Source organism: Balaenoptera borealis (assembly GCF_965194805.1).
Source record: "Balaenoptera borealis genome assembly, chromosome: 10".
NCBI lineage: Eukaryota > Metazoa > Chordata > Mammalia > Artiodactyla > Balaenopteridae > Balaenoptera > Balaenoptera borealis.
In genome coordinates, this window is record NC_138874.1 from 99879599 (window position 1) to 99896731 (window position 17133).

The 17133-nt window shown below is 32.2% G+C and overlaps 1 protein-coding gene across 9 annotated transcripts in view; it reads left to right on the plus strand.

Moving 5' to 3' along the window:
- SHOC2 (SHOC2 leucine rich repeat scaffold protein) overlaps window positions 1-17133 on the plus strand; it is a 102459-nt gene that overhangs the window by 55888 nt on the left and 29438 nt on the right. For 8 of the 9 annotated variants that reach the window (XM_082408350.1, XM_082408351.1, XM_082408354.1 and 5 more), the window contains 2 exons: window positions 1392-2322; window positions 16879-17016. In XM_082408350.1, coding sequence (XP_082264476.1) covers window positions 1620-2322; window positions 16879-17016 — 841 coding nt within the window. In that variant the 5' untranslated portion in view covers window positions 1392-1619. The remainder of the gene's footprint in view (window positions 1-1391; window positions 2323-16878; window positions 17017-17133) is intronic. The other variant, XM_082408356.1, reaches the window with a different exon arrangement.

The following is a 17133-nucleotide window of genomic DNA, read 5'->3' on the forward strand; positions in this document are numbered from 1 at the left end:
GGCTGCAGTGCTGATGCCAAGGGGGATGTGTACTGCTTCTCTTCAAGTTAGTGCAGAGCTGGGTGGTTGGCAGAGTTTTACTCTGCAGTCTTTGTGGCCTTAGTGTCAGTTGGGAGGGGTGGGACATGACTTCTTATGTGGTGTTCAAGTGGAATAAGGAGGGTATAGTCAAGAGGGTTCCATCCTGCAGTGCTATTCTCTTCCTAGTCCTTTGACTAGAGACAGCAGACTTTTCTTGGACCTTGTTTTAGTCCATGCTTATTGGTGTTTTTGGGTTATGGGCTTCTCTACTGCCCAGGCCAGGATATATAGGAAATAAAAACAAAGCAAAACAAAAAACTCCTAGAGTACTCACCACCAACCAGGTCATCTGCAATCCAAGGTTCCTAACCAGTCTGCCTTCTTTTCTCTACCTTTCAGAATATTCTGCTAGTTGCTTCATGCATTTTGTCAGGGTTTTAAGTTGTAATTAATGTGAGGAACAAGGTAGAGTGGGCTTATTCCATCTTGTATGGAATCAGAAGTCTTGTTTATTGTAATTCAAGATTCAATATTGTAAAGCTTTCACATCTGCATTTAAGGTAAGACTAAGGAATATATTTCGTATATATGGCCTATTGATGTGTTTTTTTAAGTAAATAATTATTAAATGTGATAATCGTCATTATAGTCTTATACCAAGAATAGATCTTATTAGGCTAGTGCTGTCTCACTTCCATCTCACCTCATCTTTTCAATCTTTGTGGATCATTTTGGTCAGTCATGTTACCAGTGAACCTTTTCTACTTCTAAGAACCCTTAATCCTTCTCACTATCAACTAAAAAAGCTACCTTTGCAGTTCCTAGAATCTGGTAATTAGCTGCAGATAGAGCAGTTTTACCGTAGTGATTAGGAATATAGGCAATGTACCACCTACATTGGAATCTTAGCTCTGCTACTTTTCCAGGATCACAAAGGTAGTTACTAAAAATATTTCTGTGCCTCAGTTGTCCCTGTGTGTAAAATAGAGATAAGAATTTATCTCATAGAACTGTTATAATGTTTGTAAATTCCATACAATAGTGCTTGTACATAGAAAGCACTCAGACATTAGCTGCTGTTGTGATTTCTCCCACTTTTCAGCTCTTAAAAACATTTGCACTTTGGTGACTTGTATACCTATCTTACCTCTCCTGTTAGATTGTAAATTCCTTAAAGATAGAGCCCGCCTTGTTAATTTTTGTAATTTTTCAGTGGATCTTGCAAAGTAGAAGGTGTTCAATAAATATTTACTGTATCAAATCATAGGAAAATAGCAAAATTGTCAGTAAGATTGTTTTTCAGAGCCCATTTACTTAATATAAATTTATAACCTAAAGTAATATAATACTCTCTCTGTATTATATTTCAGGAATTCTAATGAATCATTGATTGACCAGCACCATTTTACCAGTTGGAATGAGTTATCAGAAATGGGCATAGTGCTTTTAGATCCAACATGTAACAGATGGCGATTACTTCTTCAAGCCAACACCTTTTTTGATTGTGTAGGATTTTTGTCTCTTCATCTTTGAATTCCAGTTTCTGTTGTTGGCAAATAAAAGGAGTTCATGTAGTTTTTGCCCAAGCTTGAGTCACCATGAGTAGTAGTTTAGGAAAAGAAAAAGACTCTAAAGAGAAAGATCCCAAAGCACCATCTGCCAAGGAAAGAGAAAAGGAGGCAAAAGCCTCTGGAGGTTTTGGGAAAGAGAGCAAAGAAAAAGAACCTAAGACCAAAGGGAAAGATGCCAAAGATGGAAAGAAGGACTCCAGTGCTGCCCAACCAGGGGTGGCATTTTCAGTTGATAATACGATCAAACGGCCAAATCCAGCACCTGGGACTAGAAAGAAATCTAGCAATGCAGAGGTGATTAAAGAGCTCAACAAATGCCGGGAAGAGAACTCAATGCGTTTGGACTTATCCAAGAGGTCTATACACATATTGCCATCATCAATCAAAGAGTTGACTCAATTAACAGAACTTTATTTATATAGCAACAAATTACAGTCCCTCCCAGCAGAAGTGGGCTGTCTAGTAAATCTCATGACACTTGCTCTAAGTGAAAATTCACTTACCAGTTTGCCTGACTCTCTTGATAACTTGAAGAAGCTGCGGATGCTTGATTTACGGCATAATAAACTGAGAGAAATTCCTTCAGTGGTGTATAGGCTGGATTCTCTTACCACTCTTTACCTTCGCTTTAATCGAATAACTACTGTGGAAAAAGACATCAAAAACCTGTCAAAACTCAGCATGCTTAGCATTCGAGAGAACAAAATCAAACAACTACCTGCTGAAATTGGTAAGAGGCCTTGGGTTACTATTATTGTTTGTAGTATTTGTTATGCTCAATAATTTTGTCCAGTGCTTTTCCATATCAGAAAATATCTGATACTTGCCTAAAAAACAGCTGGTTTCTAAGTTCTGTCTTCTTTATGGTTTACTTTAATCAGTTTTAGCGATATTAATAGTACACGGTTTGAGATTATTTTATAGACCTAGATAATTAGTTAGAATGTAGATGTAATTGGGCCTTTTTCACACAAATCTAATCTGCTTTCATTTTCATTGGAAAAAAGTAAATTTGAAGCAGAAAAAAAATTTTTGCCTAATATTTTAATTGTTACCCCCTGTTTTTAAAGTAGTTACAAGATATGATTATATAAGATGCTTTAAGACTGCATTTTCCCATTCTCCTCTGACATTTTCTTTTTTACCTGAAAATTGTGTGTTTAAATTCATATTATTTTTCTACCTAATTTACCACAAAAGATTGGCATATCAGAGCCTTGTGAAGAAGCAGGGTTGTAAGAAAGTTGGAAAAAAAATTTCATTTTGAAAGTACTTACATGTTCATTAAAAACAATCTAAGGATACAGAAAAGTAGAAAAGTCAGCGATAGTTAATGCCAACACTGTTAGTATTTTGGTAGATTTCATTCTTGTTTTTATATGTAAAGCTAAATTGTACTGAAAAAAGGGAACTGTTTCTAAAAGAATAGATAGTAGAATAAAAAATAGGAAATACACGTATGTAAACAAGTCAGTAAAAAGTTAGTTGTTTTGATATTTTTAATTTAAAAAAAAATTTCAGCAACTTTTGGAATGTAGTAAACTGTTGACTTACCAATTTTGAGAAATTGATAAAAGTATTATCTTTGTGGGCCCTTTTTATGTGAGTTCGGAAAATTGACATAAAAATTGATTATACAGCTTTTAAAGGGAAGTTTCCCTTTTTTGTGTGAAAGACATTTATTCTGAATAAAAGAGGTTAAATATATTGTTTGAGCATTGGTCTTATAGTGGGTGATGAAGGAAACTTTGTTTTTAGGCTGTGCAGCTTTGTAGAGATATAATATTCTCTGGGTGTTTTAAAAATTTTATTTAGCGTTGAGAAAGATACAGTTTAAATTTTAGGTATGGTGTTCTACTATATTTAGCTCTAACCAGACACTTAATTTAATTTTGGTTTAATTAAATGTATTTAGAAAATCCACAGTCAATTTTCTCAAGCAATGTACTTGTATTTATAAAGTGTGACACACTTATGAGATACTAAAATATGCCTAGGAATTCGAATGGATATGTTCCTTTCCATGTCTTCAGATAACAATGTGGTTGTTGAATGACATTTGATTTTTGTACCAGATTCAGTCAAAATTTGACCTGTTTGTATGACTCATTGTAGAATAGAATTACAAGCTGTTGGGGAAAGAAATGCTGAATTTTTATGTAGAAATATAAAATGTTATTTCCGGTCTTTGTACTTAACTGTTGTTTTGTGCATGTGTTACACTCCATTCTAAAACGTTGGCTTTCATTCATATGAAAGTCTTTCTTTAAGGATTTTTTTTTTTTTTCGTTCTGTAGAAGATGTTATCAAATTATCTGGGAATTAAGAACATGCATTTCTTAAGCAGGAAATTATTTCATAGGACTTTAAATTTACTTCACTTTGTTCTTGAGCAGATGGTTACAACATTTTTACTAAAAAGTGAATTTATTTTTAAAAATTGGCAAATTTTATTTAATTAAATGGTTGATTTTTGTGGCTGCCTAATCTTTGGAACTTTATTCCTAAATTTGTAATTTATAAAATAACCATTGAATTTGTTTTTTAATGAGCACCCTCCCACCATTAGTGACACTGAAGTTTTGTGTTCTTGTAATTTCTGTATTTCTATAAAAATAGTAACTTCATAAATGTCATTTATTTTATTCCGAGCAGGGCATCAGATAGAAAGTAAACTGCTTTAAAAAATAAAACAATATTTCTTATAAGGAGTTAAAATTTATAAGGTTTAACTTATATGCATGGATTTGGGACAAACATTTTAGAAGTCTGCATTATCTGTTTCCTTATAGGGAAAAAGAAAATAAAGATCTAGTTAAAATAACATAATTGTAATAATAAGAGTAGCTGTTGTTTGAGCACAATATGTCATATAACATACACTATTTTGTACATGTAATTTTACATCTAATATCTCATTAAATTCTTACAGTAATCCAATGAAATAGGTACTTCTCACCTCATTGTACTGAAAAAGGAACTGAAAATTTAGTGAGATTAGATAATTTACTAAAGATCATACAGCTAAGAAGATGGCAGAGTCAGAGTTTGAATCTAGGTCTCACTGTACTGCTCCCACTAGTCTAGACGAGTGGGTCTCATCCCATAGATTATGATTTACTGGTCTGGCAGGTCCAGGGGATCTGTATTTTTAACGAGTAAGTTGGGTTATTCCAAGTGTAGCTGCAGTTGAAAGCTATTGCAGTAGATTTATTTTTTTTGAGAGGGGACTGTGTTAACAGCTTAATTGAGATATAATTCACATACCATACGATTAATGCATTCGAAGTATACAATTCAGTGGTTTTTAGCATGTTCACAGAGTTGTTCACTATCACAAACACTTATGGGAGATTTTCATCACCCCAGAAAGAAACTCTATTCTGTTTGGCAGTCACCGCACCCCACCCATGTTTTCTCCCAACTCCTTAGCCCTAGGCAAACACTAATCTACTTTCTTTTTCTATAAATTTACCTATTCTGGACATTTCATATAAATGGAATCATAAAATACATAGTCTTTGGTGGCTAGCTTTTTTCACTTAGCATAATATTTTCAAAATTCATCCAGGTCATAGCATCTATCAGTACATCATTCCTTTTTATTGCTGAATGATATTCCACTGTATGATTATACCACATTTTATTTATCCACTCATCAGTTGTTGAACATTTGGGTTGTTTTCACTTTCTGGCTATTATGAATAAAATTGCTATGAACATTTGTGTACAAGTTTTTGTGTAGACATTTGTTTTCATTTCTCTTCAGTGTATACCTAGAAGTAGATTTACTGAGTCATATGGTAACTCTATGTTTAATCTTTTGAGGAACTACTGGACTATTTTCTTAAGTGGCTACACCATTTTACATTCCCATTAGCAGTGTATGAGGGTTCCAATTCCTCTATATCATCAACATTCTTGTGATTATCTGTCTTTTTTTATTACAGCCATTCCATGAGTGTGAAGTGGTATCTCATTGTTTTTTATTTATAGTTTCCTGATTATTATTGATTTGTTTTTAATTCTTGAAAGCTATCTTTTGTTATAAAGGAAAGACAGAAATAGTTATTTTCTGTGATGCAGATCTTGCTTTACTGCTTTTTTAATTACAAAAAAACCCCCCAAATCGTGAGCTCCTTTGAGAATGCTTACAAAATAAGACTCATGCACCAAGATCAAATAAAATGGAATTTGACATTTTTAAAAGTTATACATCTTTAATGCAATTTGACTTACTGCTGAAACTCATAACAAGAGAATTTACAATTCAAAATATATGCTAATTATCATGTTAAACTTTCATTTATATGTATTAGATCCACATTATTATAGATAAATATATTAGATTTATATTATGCATATTAAGTGCTTATTCTTCTCTATTGTTTTTATGAGTATACCACTTTCAATCATGCCATCCAGTTTGTGTTCAGCAGTATATTTGAGGAATGTGAGAAATTAGAAGTTTGTGAAACATAGCCTAGTATTTAGTTTAAGTAACATATTTGGAATTTAGCAGCTGTGCTGTTGCCTTTATAGGGAAATTATATTAAAATCTGAATACCTGTTTAAGCATTAATAGCATCTTTATTAATGCCATGTGATTTGATACTAATGATGCATATTCACGTGGGTGAATACTGGCAGAAAGCAGTAAAAGGATACTGAAAGAAATACAAAGCGCCAGACATAATATATTAGAGAGCAGCCAAGAAAACTCTTCACTTGGTAATATTGATTTACTTTTTTCCTTTTGTACGATAAGTCATGGACAAATAAAGTAAATGTCCTATCTTTTTGTGTTAAATAGATAGATGGAAACCTTAGTCATTGCTTTTTTAGATTAGTGTTTCATTCTTCCTGCCCATACCTCCTTTCACCATTTTTAATCTTGAAAGAGACTCTTCACTGAACACCAAGGCACTCAAGAAATCATGTTTTCAGAGGGAAAACAGTAAATAACCACTCACTTACCCCATCCTTCCCTGCACTCCCCTCCCCCCCCCCCACCACAACTGGCCCAGTTCCGTTGAGTTTCATGTTAGAGATGTGCTTTTGTAAATTTTTTTGGGTGGGCCTGAATAGATTAGAGTGAGGGTCATCAGGTTGTCAGTTTGAATAATTAATCACTTTACTTCAGGAAACTCTGAACAGTGAAGTTTTAAATGATTTTATTCTTCTAGAAAGAAAATGATTACTCTTTGAAACCAGAAATAAACTCCATCTTTGTCTCTTACTAATATTCCTACAACTTTTCCTTCATTGAATTAAAGGCTAGTTTAAGACTGCTTCTCTTTAAAGTTTCCTCCTATTTATTATTCTTTATAAAAACAGCTAAGTTAGAGGGAATCTTAAAAAAATCTATTTGTCTTATAGTGTATGTTCAATAAAATGCTACATCATTTATATTGTATACAATTTTGTGTAAATTTGTCTTAGGAGAATGATCTGCTATGTTATGTATGCTTTTTGAGAACCCAGATCATTTTTACTCATTAAAAAAAAACTCACAGCATTCAGATATATGAGAAATTAGAAACAGCAATTTTTTTAACCCATATGACTCATTAACATTTATTGAAAACAATTTTCTACTGTATATACTATAGTACTGCAGTTATATTTTATGGCAAGTAATATATAATATATAATGAGTATGTATGTATAATCAATATACATAAAAATACTAAGAACAGAATCAGCAATTTTTTTTTAAAGTTGAAGGACCTTAGAGATCTTATTTAATTCCCTATTATGTAATTTTCTATGAATTTTTGCAGGTAATAAATGGTGGGTTTTCAGTAAATGTGGCTTGAAGTGAATTTAGTGAAGCCAAATACTATTACCCAATTTTTAATATTAACCCAAATTGTAACGCTTAGTTCCTAAAATTCTTGACGTTCTCCTAGGACTGCCAGAGGTGCTGCAATTGCTTTCATGGTCCAGGTAACATTATTTAATGATCTCATTTGAGTGTTCTGTACAAGTGCTAATGAGTAACTTAGTTTGGCAGGAAAAAGAAATCAGGAAAGGGAGTTCATAGTTGTTAATAAATAACTTCTTTTCACTGGAAATCAGTAAGAAACCTTAGAGACCTAGAAATGAACTGTTAACTTAGTTTGATTGTTATCAAATTGTCAGGTGTTTCACTAAACAGCAGAAACCTGGAAAAGTTACTCTTATTGCTAAAGGAGGAGGTAAGAGAACAGAGAAAAAAACAGCACTTCAACCATCTTAGAAGGATCTGATAGAACCAGAGAATACATTTGACTTCCCACACTGCTAAGGTGTAGGGAGGAGGGCAATCATTGTACTCTAATGATAGCATGCTATCCATTCAAAGAATATAGACACTGTTGTCCATGTTGCTTAGTTACAGAAGCACTTGCTCAGAAGAACTACTAAAGTTTTCTTTGCGATGAAAGGGAGAATTAAGGCTTTAAGACAAATTTATGCAAATATAATAGTGTATATTCTGACCTAAGTCCCTAGATCTATTCAAGCTTGTGTAATAAGTATTTCCAGCCCTTGTTAATTATGTAGTTTTACAAATGTATTTTAGTAAGATTTGATGTGATTTTTATAGAGCTAAGCTCTGAACGTTTGAAAAGTAACCCTATAAGTTCAGGAACAAGAGTTATTTTAAAAATGTAAACGTCCTTGATGTGAGTCAAATGATAATACAGGGAAGGCCACAACTTATGAAATAAACCTAAATTATTTATTTACCTGTATTTGAGTGCCTTTTAATAGATATGTTTTAATAGGGCCTTTTTGTATGTTGCTAGGCTTAATTTACTAAAATTTAAAGATTTTTTGCATTTATATTCATCATGGATATTGATCTGTAATTTCTTTTTTTTCTTCTCTCTTTGTAATGGTTTGCTATCAGGGCAATGCTGGCTTCATATTGTGGAATGAGTTGGAAAGTGTTCCTGTTTTATGTTCTGGAAGAGTTTGTGAAGAATTAATATTGTGTCTTCAAACGTTTAGAAGAATTTATCAGTCTAGTAATCTGGGACTGGGGTTTTCTTGATAGGAAGGTTTTAAATGACTAATTTAATTAATAGGAAGTTATTTGGGTTTTCTGTTTCTTCTCGGTTGAACTTTGATTGTTTGAATCTGTCAAAGCATTTGTCTATTTTATTTGATCTGTTGAATTTTTTGGCATAAAGTTCATAATGGTTCTTTATTCTTCTTCTAAAGTTTGTAATATATATATTATCACATTCCTCTTTCATTCATTCCTGATAATTGGCTTTATTGGTCTTTTCAAAAAAACTGCTTTTGGTTTTATTATTTTTTAAATTATCGTCCTTTTTTTTTTGTTTTCTGCTCTTAACTATCTAGTTCCTTATTACTTTAGGTTTAATATGTCCTTTGTCTTCTGTCTTAAGTTGTTAGATTGATTTTGTATCTTTCTTCTTTGCATTATGTAAGGACATTGATAGCTATAAACCTCCCTCCAAGTACTATATTAGCAGCAGCACATAAATTTTGATATGTTGTATTTTCATTATTATTTAGTTCAAAGTATTTTCCAAATATCTCTTGTTATTTTCTAATCCATGGATTATTTAACAGTACATTGTTCAATTTCCAAGTATTTCAGAGATGCTTTCATATTTGCTTTTTCCTTTTTTTACTTTTTGGCTACACCATGCGGCTTGTGGGATCCTAGTTCCCTGACCAGGGATTGAACCTGCACCCTCAGCAATGAAAGTGTGGAGTCCTAACCACTGGGACTGCCAGGGAATTCCCTATTTTTTGTTACTGATTTATAAAATATAGTTTGTCTTGGTAAATGTTCTATATGCAGTTGAAAAGAAGGTACATTTTGCTGTTATTTTTGGAGCAAGGTCAAATTGGTTGATGATGTTATTAATTTCTTGTATACCCTTATCGATTTTCTGTCTACTTTTTTCTTCAGTTAGGAAGAAATGAGTGTTGAAATACCCAACTATAGTAGTAGATTTGTCTTTCTCCCATTAGTGCTATTATTTTTTGCTTCTTATATTTTGAAAGTTTGTTATTAGTTGTATATATACTTAGGATTTTTTTTTTCTGATGAGGCAGTTTATATCATGAAGCATCTGTCTTTATGGTAATATTTCTGGTAGTATCTCTTTTTCTAAATTCTGATTTTATTTGATATTGATATAGCCATATCTTTTTCCATCTTTTTACTTTTTGTGTCTTTATATGTATTTAAAATTGTTTCTTGTAGACATCATATGGTTAGGTCTTTTGTTTTATCCTGACAGTTTTTGCCTCAATTGAAGGGTTTAGACCATTTACATTTAATATAGTTATCAATATGATTGGTTTAAATTTATCAGCTGGCTGGCTATTTTCTATTTGTGCCATTTGTTTCCTTTTACCCCTCATTTCATGCCTTCTTTTGGATTATTTTTTTATAGATTCCACTCATCTCAACTGCTGCATATTAGTTATACATCTCTGATACCTTTTTTAAGTGTCTACTCTAATATTTACAGTATATATCATAACTTAATACAGTCTACGTTTATATAATATTATACCACTTTACATATATCCTAAGAACCTTACAACAGAACACTTCTTTTTCTCCTGTTCTTTGTGCCATTATTGTCATACAATATATAACAATATACATTAGTCATATATATTACGTTCTTCATATATTATAAATCCCGTAATAATATATTGCCATTTTTTTTACTTTAAAGTTTATCTTTTTTAAGCTTTCCATTTTGAACAAATTTTAGAGTTAAGGAAAAGTTGCGAAACAAATACTGAGGGTTCCTTGGTGAATCTTCCCCAAAACAATTATTACTATATTCTAATGATGATTTTTAAAAATTTCCCTTGTTCCTTTTGCATTTATTAATTGAAATCCTTCTATAAGGAGGAGCTGTCCTTTCTCTCCCATTTATTTATTTACTCAGTTATGTCAGTCTGGACTAATTTATTCTGTGGGTTCCAATCCAGTATTATTTTCATCAAATTTAAAAAACAGAGCATTAAGACCACCCAAGAAACTCTTCTTTCAATCACTATTCCCATCAAGGGGTAACGCAGTATCTTGACTTCCACCAACATACACTAGTTTTTCTTGTTTTTTATAAGTGAAATTATTGTATATGTATGCTTTTGTGTTTGACTCCTTCCACTTCACATTATTCATCATATTGGTGTATGTAGTTAGAGAATATTCCTTCTCATTCATTACTGCATAATATTTCATAGTGTGAATATACCATGATTTTATTTATTCATTCTATTGTTTTTGGTTGGACAATACCAAATGCTGGTGCAAACTCTCATTCATTACTGTGGGAATGCAAAGTGGTACAGACACTTTGGAAGACAGTGGCAGTTTCTTACAAAGCTAAACATAGTCTCACCATACAATCTATCAATCATGCTCCTATTTACTCAAATGAGTTGAAAACTTATGTCTATGCAAAAAACTGTGCACAAAATGTTTTTAGCTGTTCTATTCATAATTGTTAAAAATTGGAAGTAACCAAGATGTCCTTCAGTAAATGAGTGAATAGTAAACTAGTACACCCATACAATGGAATATTTGTTCAGTGGTAAAAAAGAAATGAACTATCAAGCTACAGAAAGACATGGAGGGACCTTAAATGCATATTGCTAAATGAAAGAAGTCAATCTGGAAAAGCTACATATTATGTGATTCCAACTATACAACATTCTGGAAAAGGCAAAAGTAAAAGCTCGATGGTTGCCAAGGGCCCCAGGAGAGAGATGGATCAATGAGTAGTGAAGCACAGGGGATTTTTAGAGCAGTGAAACTTCTGTATGATACTGTGATGATGGATACATGATATTATGCACTTATCAAAACCTATAGAACTGGACAACACAAAGAGTGGGTGGCGATGTAAAACATGGACTTCTAGTTAATAATAATAATGTATAAATGTTGGTTCATCAACTGTAACAAATGCACCACCTAATGCAGGATGTTAATAATAGTGGAAACTGGGGAGAGGTGGGGTATGTGGGAACTCTGTACTTTATGTGCAGTTTTTCTGTAAACCTGAAACTGCTCTAAAAACAAACAAAAAAAACTACTCTTACTACCCTCACCACTACCTCCTTAGTCAAAGCTGAAGTCCTTACCTTAGCCCACAAGACCCTGACTCCGAGCTACTTCATCTCCTATCACTTTCTTCCTTACTCATTATTCCAGCCACATTGGCTTTCTGTTGTGTTTTGAACTACTCTCTTGCCTCAGAGTCTTTGTGTTTGCTGTTCACTCAGCTTCCCCCAGATATTTCCATTGTTTCTTTCTTCTCCCATTATTCAGGTGTACACTCAAATGCTACTCCATTGGGGTTACTTTCCCTTTCTACTTACTATTAATACCTCTAATCTCCCCTTCCCCCCATCACATTCTTTTATCCTGCTTTATTTTCCTTTATAGCTTTTATATGTCCTCACCTTGGTTATATATTATTTGTTTGTTTTTTCCATATTAAAATATAAGTTCCATGAAGGCAGGAATTTTATCTCTTTTTTCCCTATTGTATCTTCAGTCCCTAGAATAGTGCCTAGTACATGGTAGGTGCTTAATAAGTATTTGTAGAATGGATCAATGAATGAAGTCTGTGTTCTCTCTGTAGGCAAATCTATGTAGGAAGTCAAACTTAAAAGATTGCTTACCAAGTATGGAATATGAGTCATAAGATGCATCGTATTAATGGCTCGTGTCATCAATATGATAACATGATGTGTTCATTTTCACTAAAAGATACATCTGCTCCACAGACAGGAAACTTCTATTTATGGGTCAAAAAATGCTCTTCCATATACAGTGTAGGAGAGACTGCTAGTATTTACCTCTTGAATCTCCCTTTTTTTTTCTCTTTGGATTAAAAAGTGTACAAAAACAAGGAAAAATCACAAAATACAAATATATAAAGTAGAAAATAAAAACCACTCTTAAACCCAGCCAGAGACAAGTCACTGTTAAGACCTTGATTATTGTCCTTTAGAACCATCTGAGATGAACTTATATTTTGTTAATAATATTTGGATCATATAGTAAAATAAATGTTTAAAGTACTAACTAACTGGACAGAGTATAGAAATAGTAAATAGTGTGAAAGTAGTTTATGAACTCCTTAATATTTAATATTCTGTCTTTTGTGATTTGTAACACAAGCTCTTATCCTGGCACAGTATTGTCTAGTGCAGAATTTATAATATATTCAGAGTTTTCAAATGTTTCTGATTATTTGAATATGAACAAGAAAAGCTTGGGCAGTTACGAGTGTTTGTTCTAAATAAGAGAGATCTTAAACTCCTTTTTTTTCTCCCCACACTAAAAATGTTTTGTCAGTTGCATTTAATAGGACATTTTGGATTAGTTTCGAAAATATTTTAGATTTTCCTGGAAACTATCTTTTATTAATTATAAACTTCCCTGAAGTTTTTTAGATCTTTTTCATTGGACTGAAGAAAATTCAAAGTTCCTAAGAGAAAATGTTTTGCATGGGTCCTTTAAAATGTATATGTGGATTTGGGGGAAAATCTAAAATAAGTTTCAAATTTAACTCAATAATATGTATAATTTACTTGTGAGTTTATTGTATTTCATGGACTAAAATAAAATTTAAAAATCATGTTCCTTTTGTGTGCTGATGCTGTTAAAAAATAAAATCACATTTCCTGAGTTTTAAGCATTTTCATAACTTTTCGTAATTACTAGATTGTGAGAAAGAAGTATTAGTGTTATTAGATGACACTCTTCTTAATGTATCAGTGTTAACATGATTTCCTGACTTTGCAGAGTGTTGTATTGCTGGAGGATAATTTTCTGGAGAGAATATATACTCAAAATAATTCAGTTATTATATGGTGACTTATATAAATCAAAAAGGATTTAGGATTTAACTTAATTTGAGTCTAGATAATTATATTCTCTGCTTTTTAAAAACACTTAATTTTTAGTTTAATATTAGATAGTCATATGTAAGTTCCTGTCCTAAGATATTGGTAATTCATCTGCTTCTGTGTTCAGAGGTGCCAAACTGGCATCCTGAACCCTGGAAAAAAGCCCACAGATATGTTCGATAACACAGTGTTTTGTTCTGTTTCAACCTAAAAATTAGTTGTTAGTATTTGAACATTAGAAGATTTAATATGAAAATATGAATTTCCAGCTTCTTTTGACAAGCATGAGAATTGGACAATATTGAGCTTTCTCGTCCCAACATTGCAGTGATTCTCAACCAGGGGCAGTTTTGGCAGTGTTACAAAAAAGGACATTTGTCAATGTCTAGAGATAGTTTTGATTGTCATGACTTGGTGGGGAGGTGCTATTAGCATCTTATGGGTAAAGGCCAGGGATGCTGCTTATGCACAGGACAGCCTCCTACAGCAAAGAATTATCTGGTCCAAAATATTTCAGTATTGAGGTTGAGAAGTCCTGTAGTGTAGCAATAATTGACCTGAGTCGAATCATATCTGTTCTGAATAGGCTGAAGTTAGCCACGGTCTCCTCCCAACTTGCTTTATTTACTTGCTGGGACTCTATACACTTTTGAATTTGTGCATATTCCTTTAAAGTAGTGGGAGTTACTTTCATGGGAACTGAAACATCTTCAAGTATTATTAGAAAAGTTGCGGCGAATACAAAAAACATTTATTACTTCTGGCCTGAAGAGTATTAGAATCCAAGTTTTATTTTCCCCGGTTATCATCATGTATTCTTTCAGTTGAACATTGTTCTATGTACTAAGCACTATACTAGATATGGAGGAGATGAGCAGCTGCTTACACTTTAAGGATTATTATGTCTTGGAGAATTGTTCTGTTTATCATTATGTAATGCTTTCTATATCTCTGATAATTTTCCTTGCTTTGAAGTGGACTTTGTCTGAAATCTATGTAGCTACTTCAGCTTTCTTTTGATTAACATTAGCATTGTATTTCTTTCTCCATCCCTTTATTTTTAATCCACCTGTGTCTGTAAAGTAGGTTTTTCGAAGACAATACTATTTAGTTGGGTCTCGTTTTTTAATCCACTCTGTTAGTCTCTTGTCTTTTATTTTGTGCATTCACATTCACATTTAAAGTATTTATTGATTTAGTTGGATTTTTTTAATTAATTTTTATTGGAGTATAGTTGCTTTGTAATATCAACTATATTTGGAACTGTTTTCTATTAGTTGAACTTGTTCTTTTTTTTTTGTCTTTCACCATTTTTCTGCATTATCTCAGTTTAATTGAGCATTTTGTATTATTTCATTTTCTCTCCTTAACATATCATTTATACTTGTTTTAATTTTTTTTGTTTGTTTGTATGTATGTATGTATGTGTGTGATTGCCCTGGAGTTTGCAGTATGGATTTACAGCTAACATAAGTCCACCTTCAAATAACACTGTACCATTCAGGGGTAGTGTGGGTGCCTTATAACAGAATATTCACAATTCCTCCCTCCTGTCCCTTGTAACACTGCTGTCATTCATTTCATTTATCCTTAATCTATAATCACCTGCTATATTGTTGCTGTTAATACTTTGAACAAATTGTTATCTGTTATATCAATTAAGAATAAGAAAATAAAAGATTTTATTTTGTCTTTATTTATTATTTCTCTAAAGTTCTTCCTTTCTTTATGTAGATTAAGTTTCTGACCTATATCATTTTCCTTCTTTCTGAAGAACTTATTTTAATATTTCTTGCAAGACAGGTCTACTGGCAGCAAATTCCCTCAATATCTGTTTGTCTGAGAAAGGCTTTATTTCTCCTTTGCTTTGAAGGATAATTTCATTGGATATAGACTTTTAGGTTGGTGATTTTTTTTTTTCTCTCAACACTTGAAATATTTCATTCCGTTCTCTTCTTGCTTGCATGGTTACTGAAGAGAAGCCCAATGTGTTCTTATCCTTATTCCTATATAGGTAAGGTTTTTTTTTTTCCCCCCCTCTATCTTCTTTCAGAAATTTCTCTTTGCCTTTGATTATCTGTATATTATTTTGAATATGATATGCCTAGGTGAAAATAGGAGGGGACTTTTATCTTCACCCTGAGAACCTGGGGTGGGCCTCCTGGAGGTAAAGCACAAGGATTCCAATTTCTCCACATCCTTGCCAACATTTGTTTTGTTTGTTTGTTTGTTTTGTTTTTTTTGTTTGTTTTTGATTATAGCCATCTTCATGGGTATGAAGTGGTATCTCATCGTATTGATTTGCATTTTTTAATGATTAGTGATGTTGAGCATCTTTTCATGTGTTTATTGGCCATTTGCATATCTTTGGAGAAATGTCTGTTCCAGTTCTTTGTCCACTTTTAAATTGGGTGGTTTGTTTTTTTGTTGTTGAATTATGGGAGTTCTTTATACATTCTGGATATTAATCCCTTAGCAGATATGTGATTTGTAAATATTTCCTCCTGTTCTGTGGGTTGTCTTTTCATTCTCTTGATAGTGTCCTTTGATACACATAAGTTTTAAATTTTGATGAAACCCATTTTACTTTCTCTTTTGTTGCTTATGTTTGTAATATGTGGCTTAATAATATGCCCTACACCCATTTTTCAGTTTTATGCACTTCATTTGCTTATCTTATTTTTCAGTATTTCCAACCTCTGCCAAAAAAAAAAAAGGGAAATCATGAGAGAGCCAATATAACTTTTATAAATAAGTTTATGAAGACAGAAAAACACTAAGAATAATCTGAATTGCCAAATACAGTCCTTTCAACCAGAATGAGGAGAAAAATACCTTATTTTCTATCCTTTTGGAGTACTATTAAATTGAGAAGCAGTTTTGATTTATAAATCTCAATTTACATATTTATATAACATCAGAACATATGCTTATTTGAAAGCATACATATTTTGAGGTAAAGGTGACCCTCAAATTAAACTCAAAATATATCTGATATTATTGTGTTGAATTTGGTTTAAAAAATTAGTAAGCTCTTTTTGAAGTATGGAATATACAAATGTAAATGTGGTTAAATTGGTTACTTAAGTTAAAAAAATATATAATATTGGGTGGTAATGATTTACAACCACATTTTAACATTATCAGATGTCATTTTCCTTTTTTCTTTAGGTATAATTGACATATAACCTTATATTAGCTTCATAATTCAATATTTGTAAAATGTCATGTTCAAATAACAGCTTCAGATTTTGTGTTTGACTTTTACTTTTTCAGAAAAAGTATAGTTATGATATAGAAAATGTTTTTTCTTTCATTATTTAATATATTCTTTAAAAATTCTTATTAAATTTTTATGTTGGTCAATTTACAGGTGAATTATGTAACCTCATTACGCTGGATGTAGCTCACAATCAACTTGAACACCTTCCAAAGGAGATTGGAAACTGCACACAGATAACCAACCTTGACTTGCAGCACAATGAATTGCTAGACCTCCCAGATACTATAGGTATGAGAGGAGAAAGAAGATACTGTTCATCATTTATAGCTACTTGGACATTAAAATCCATTTTGATAATAAAAAATTAAAATTCAACATTGTCAAAGTGGTAAAACTTCTAAAAGA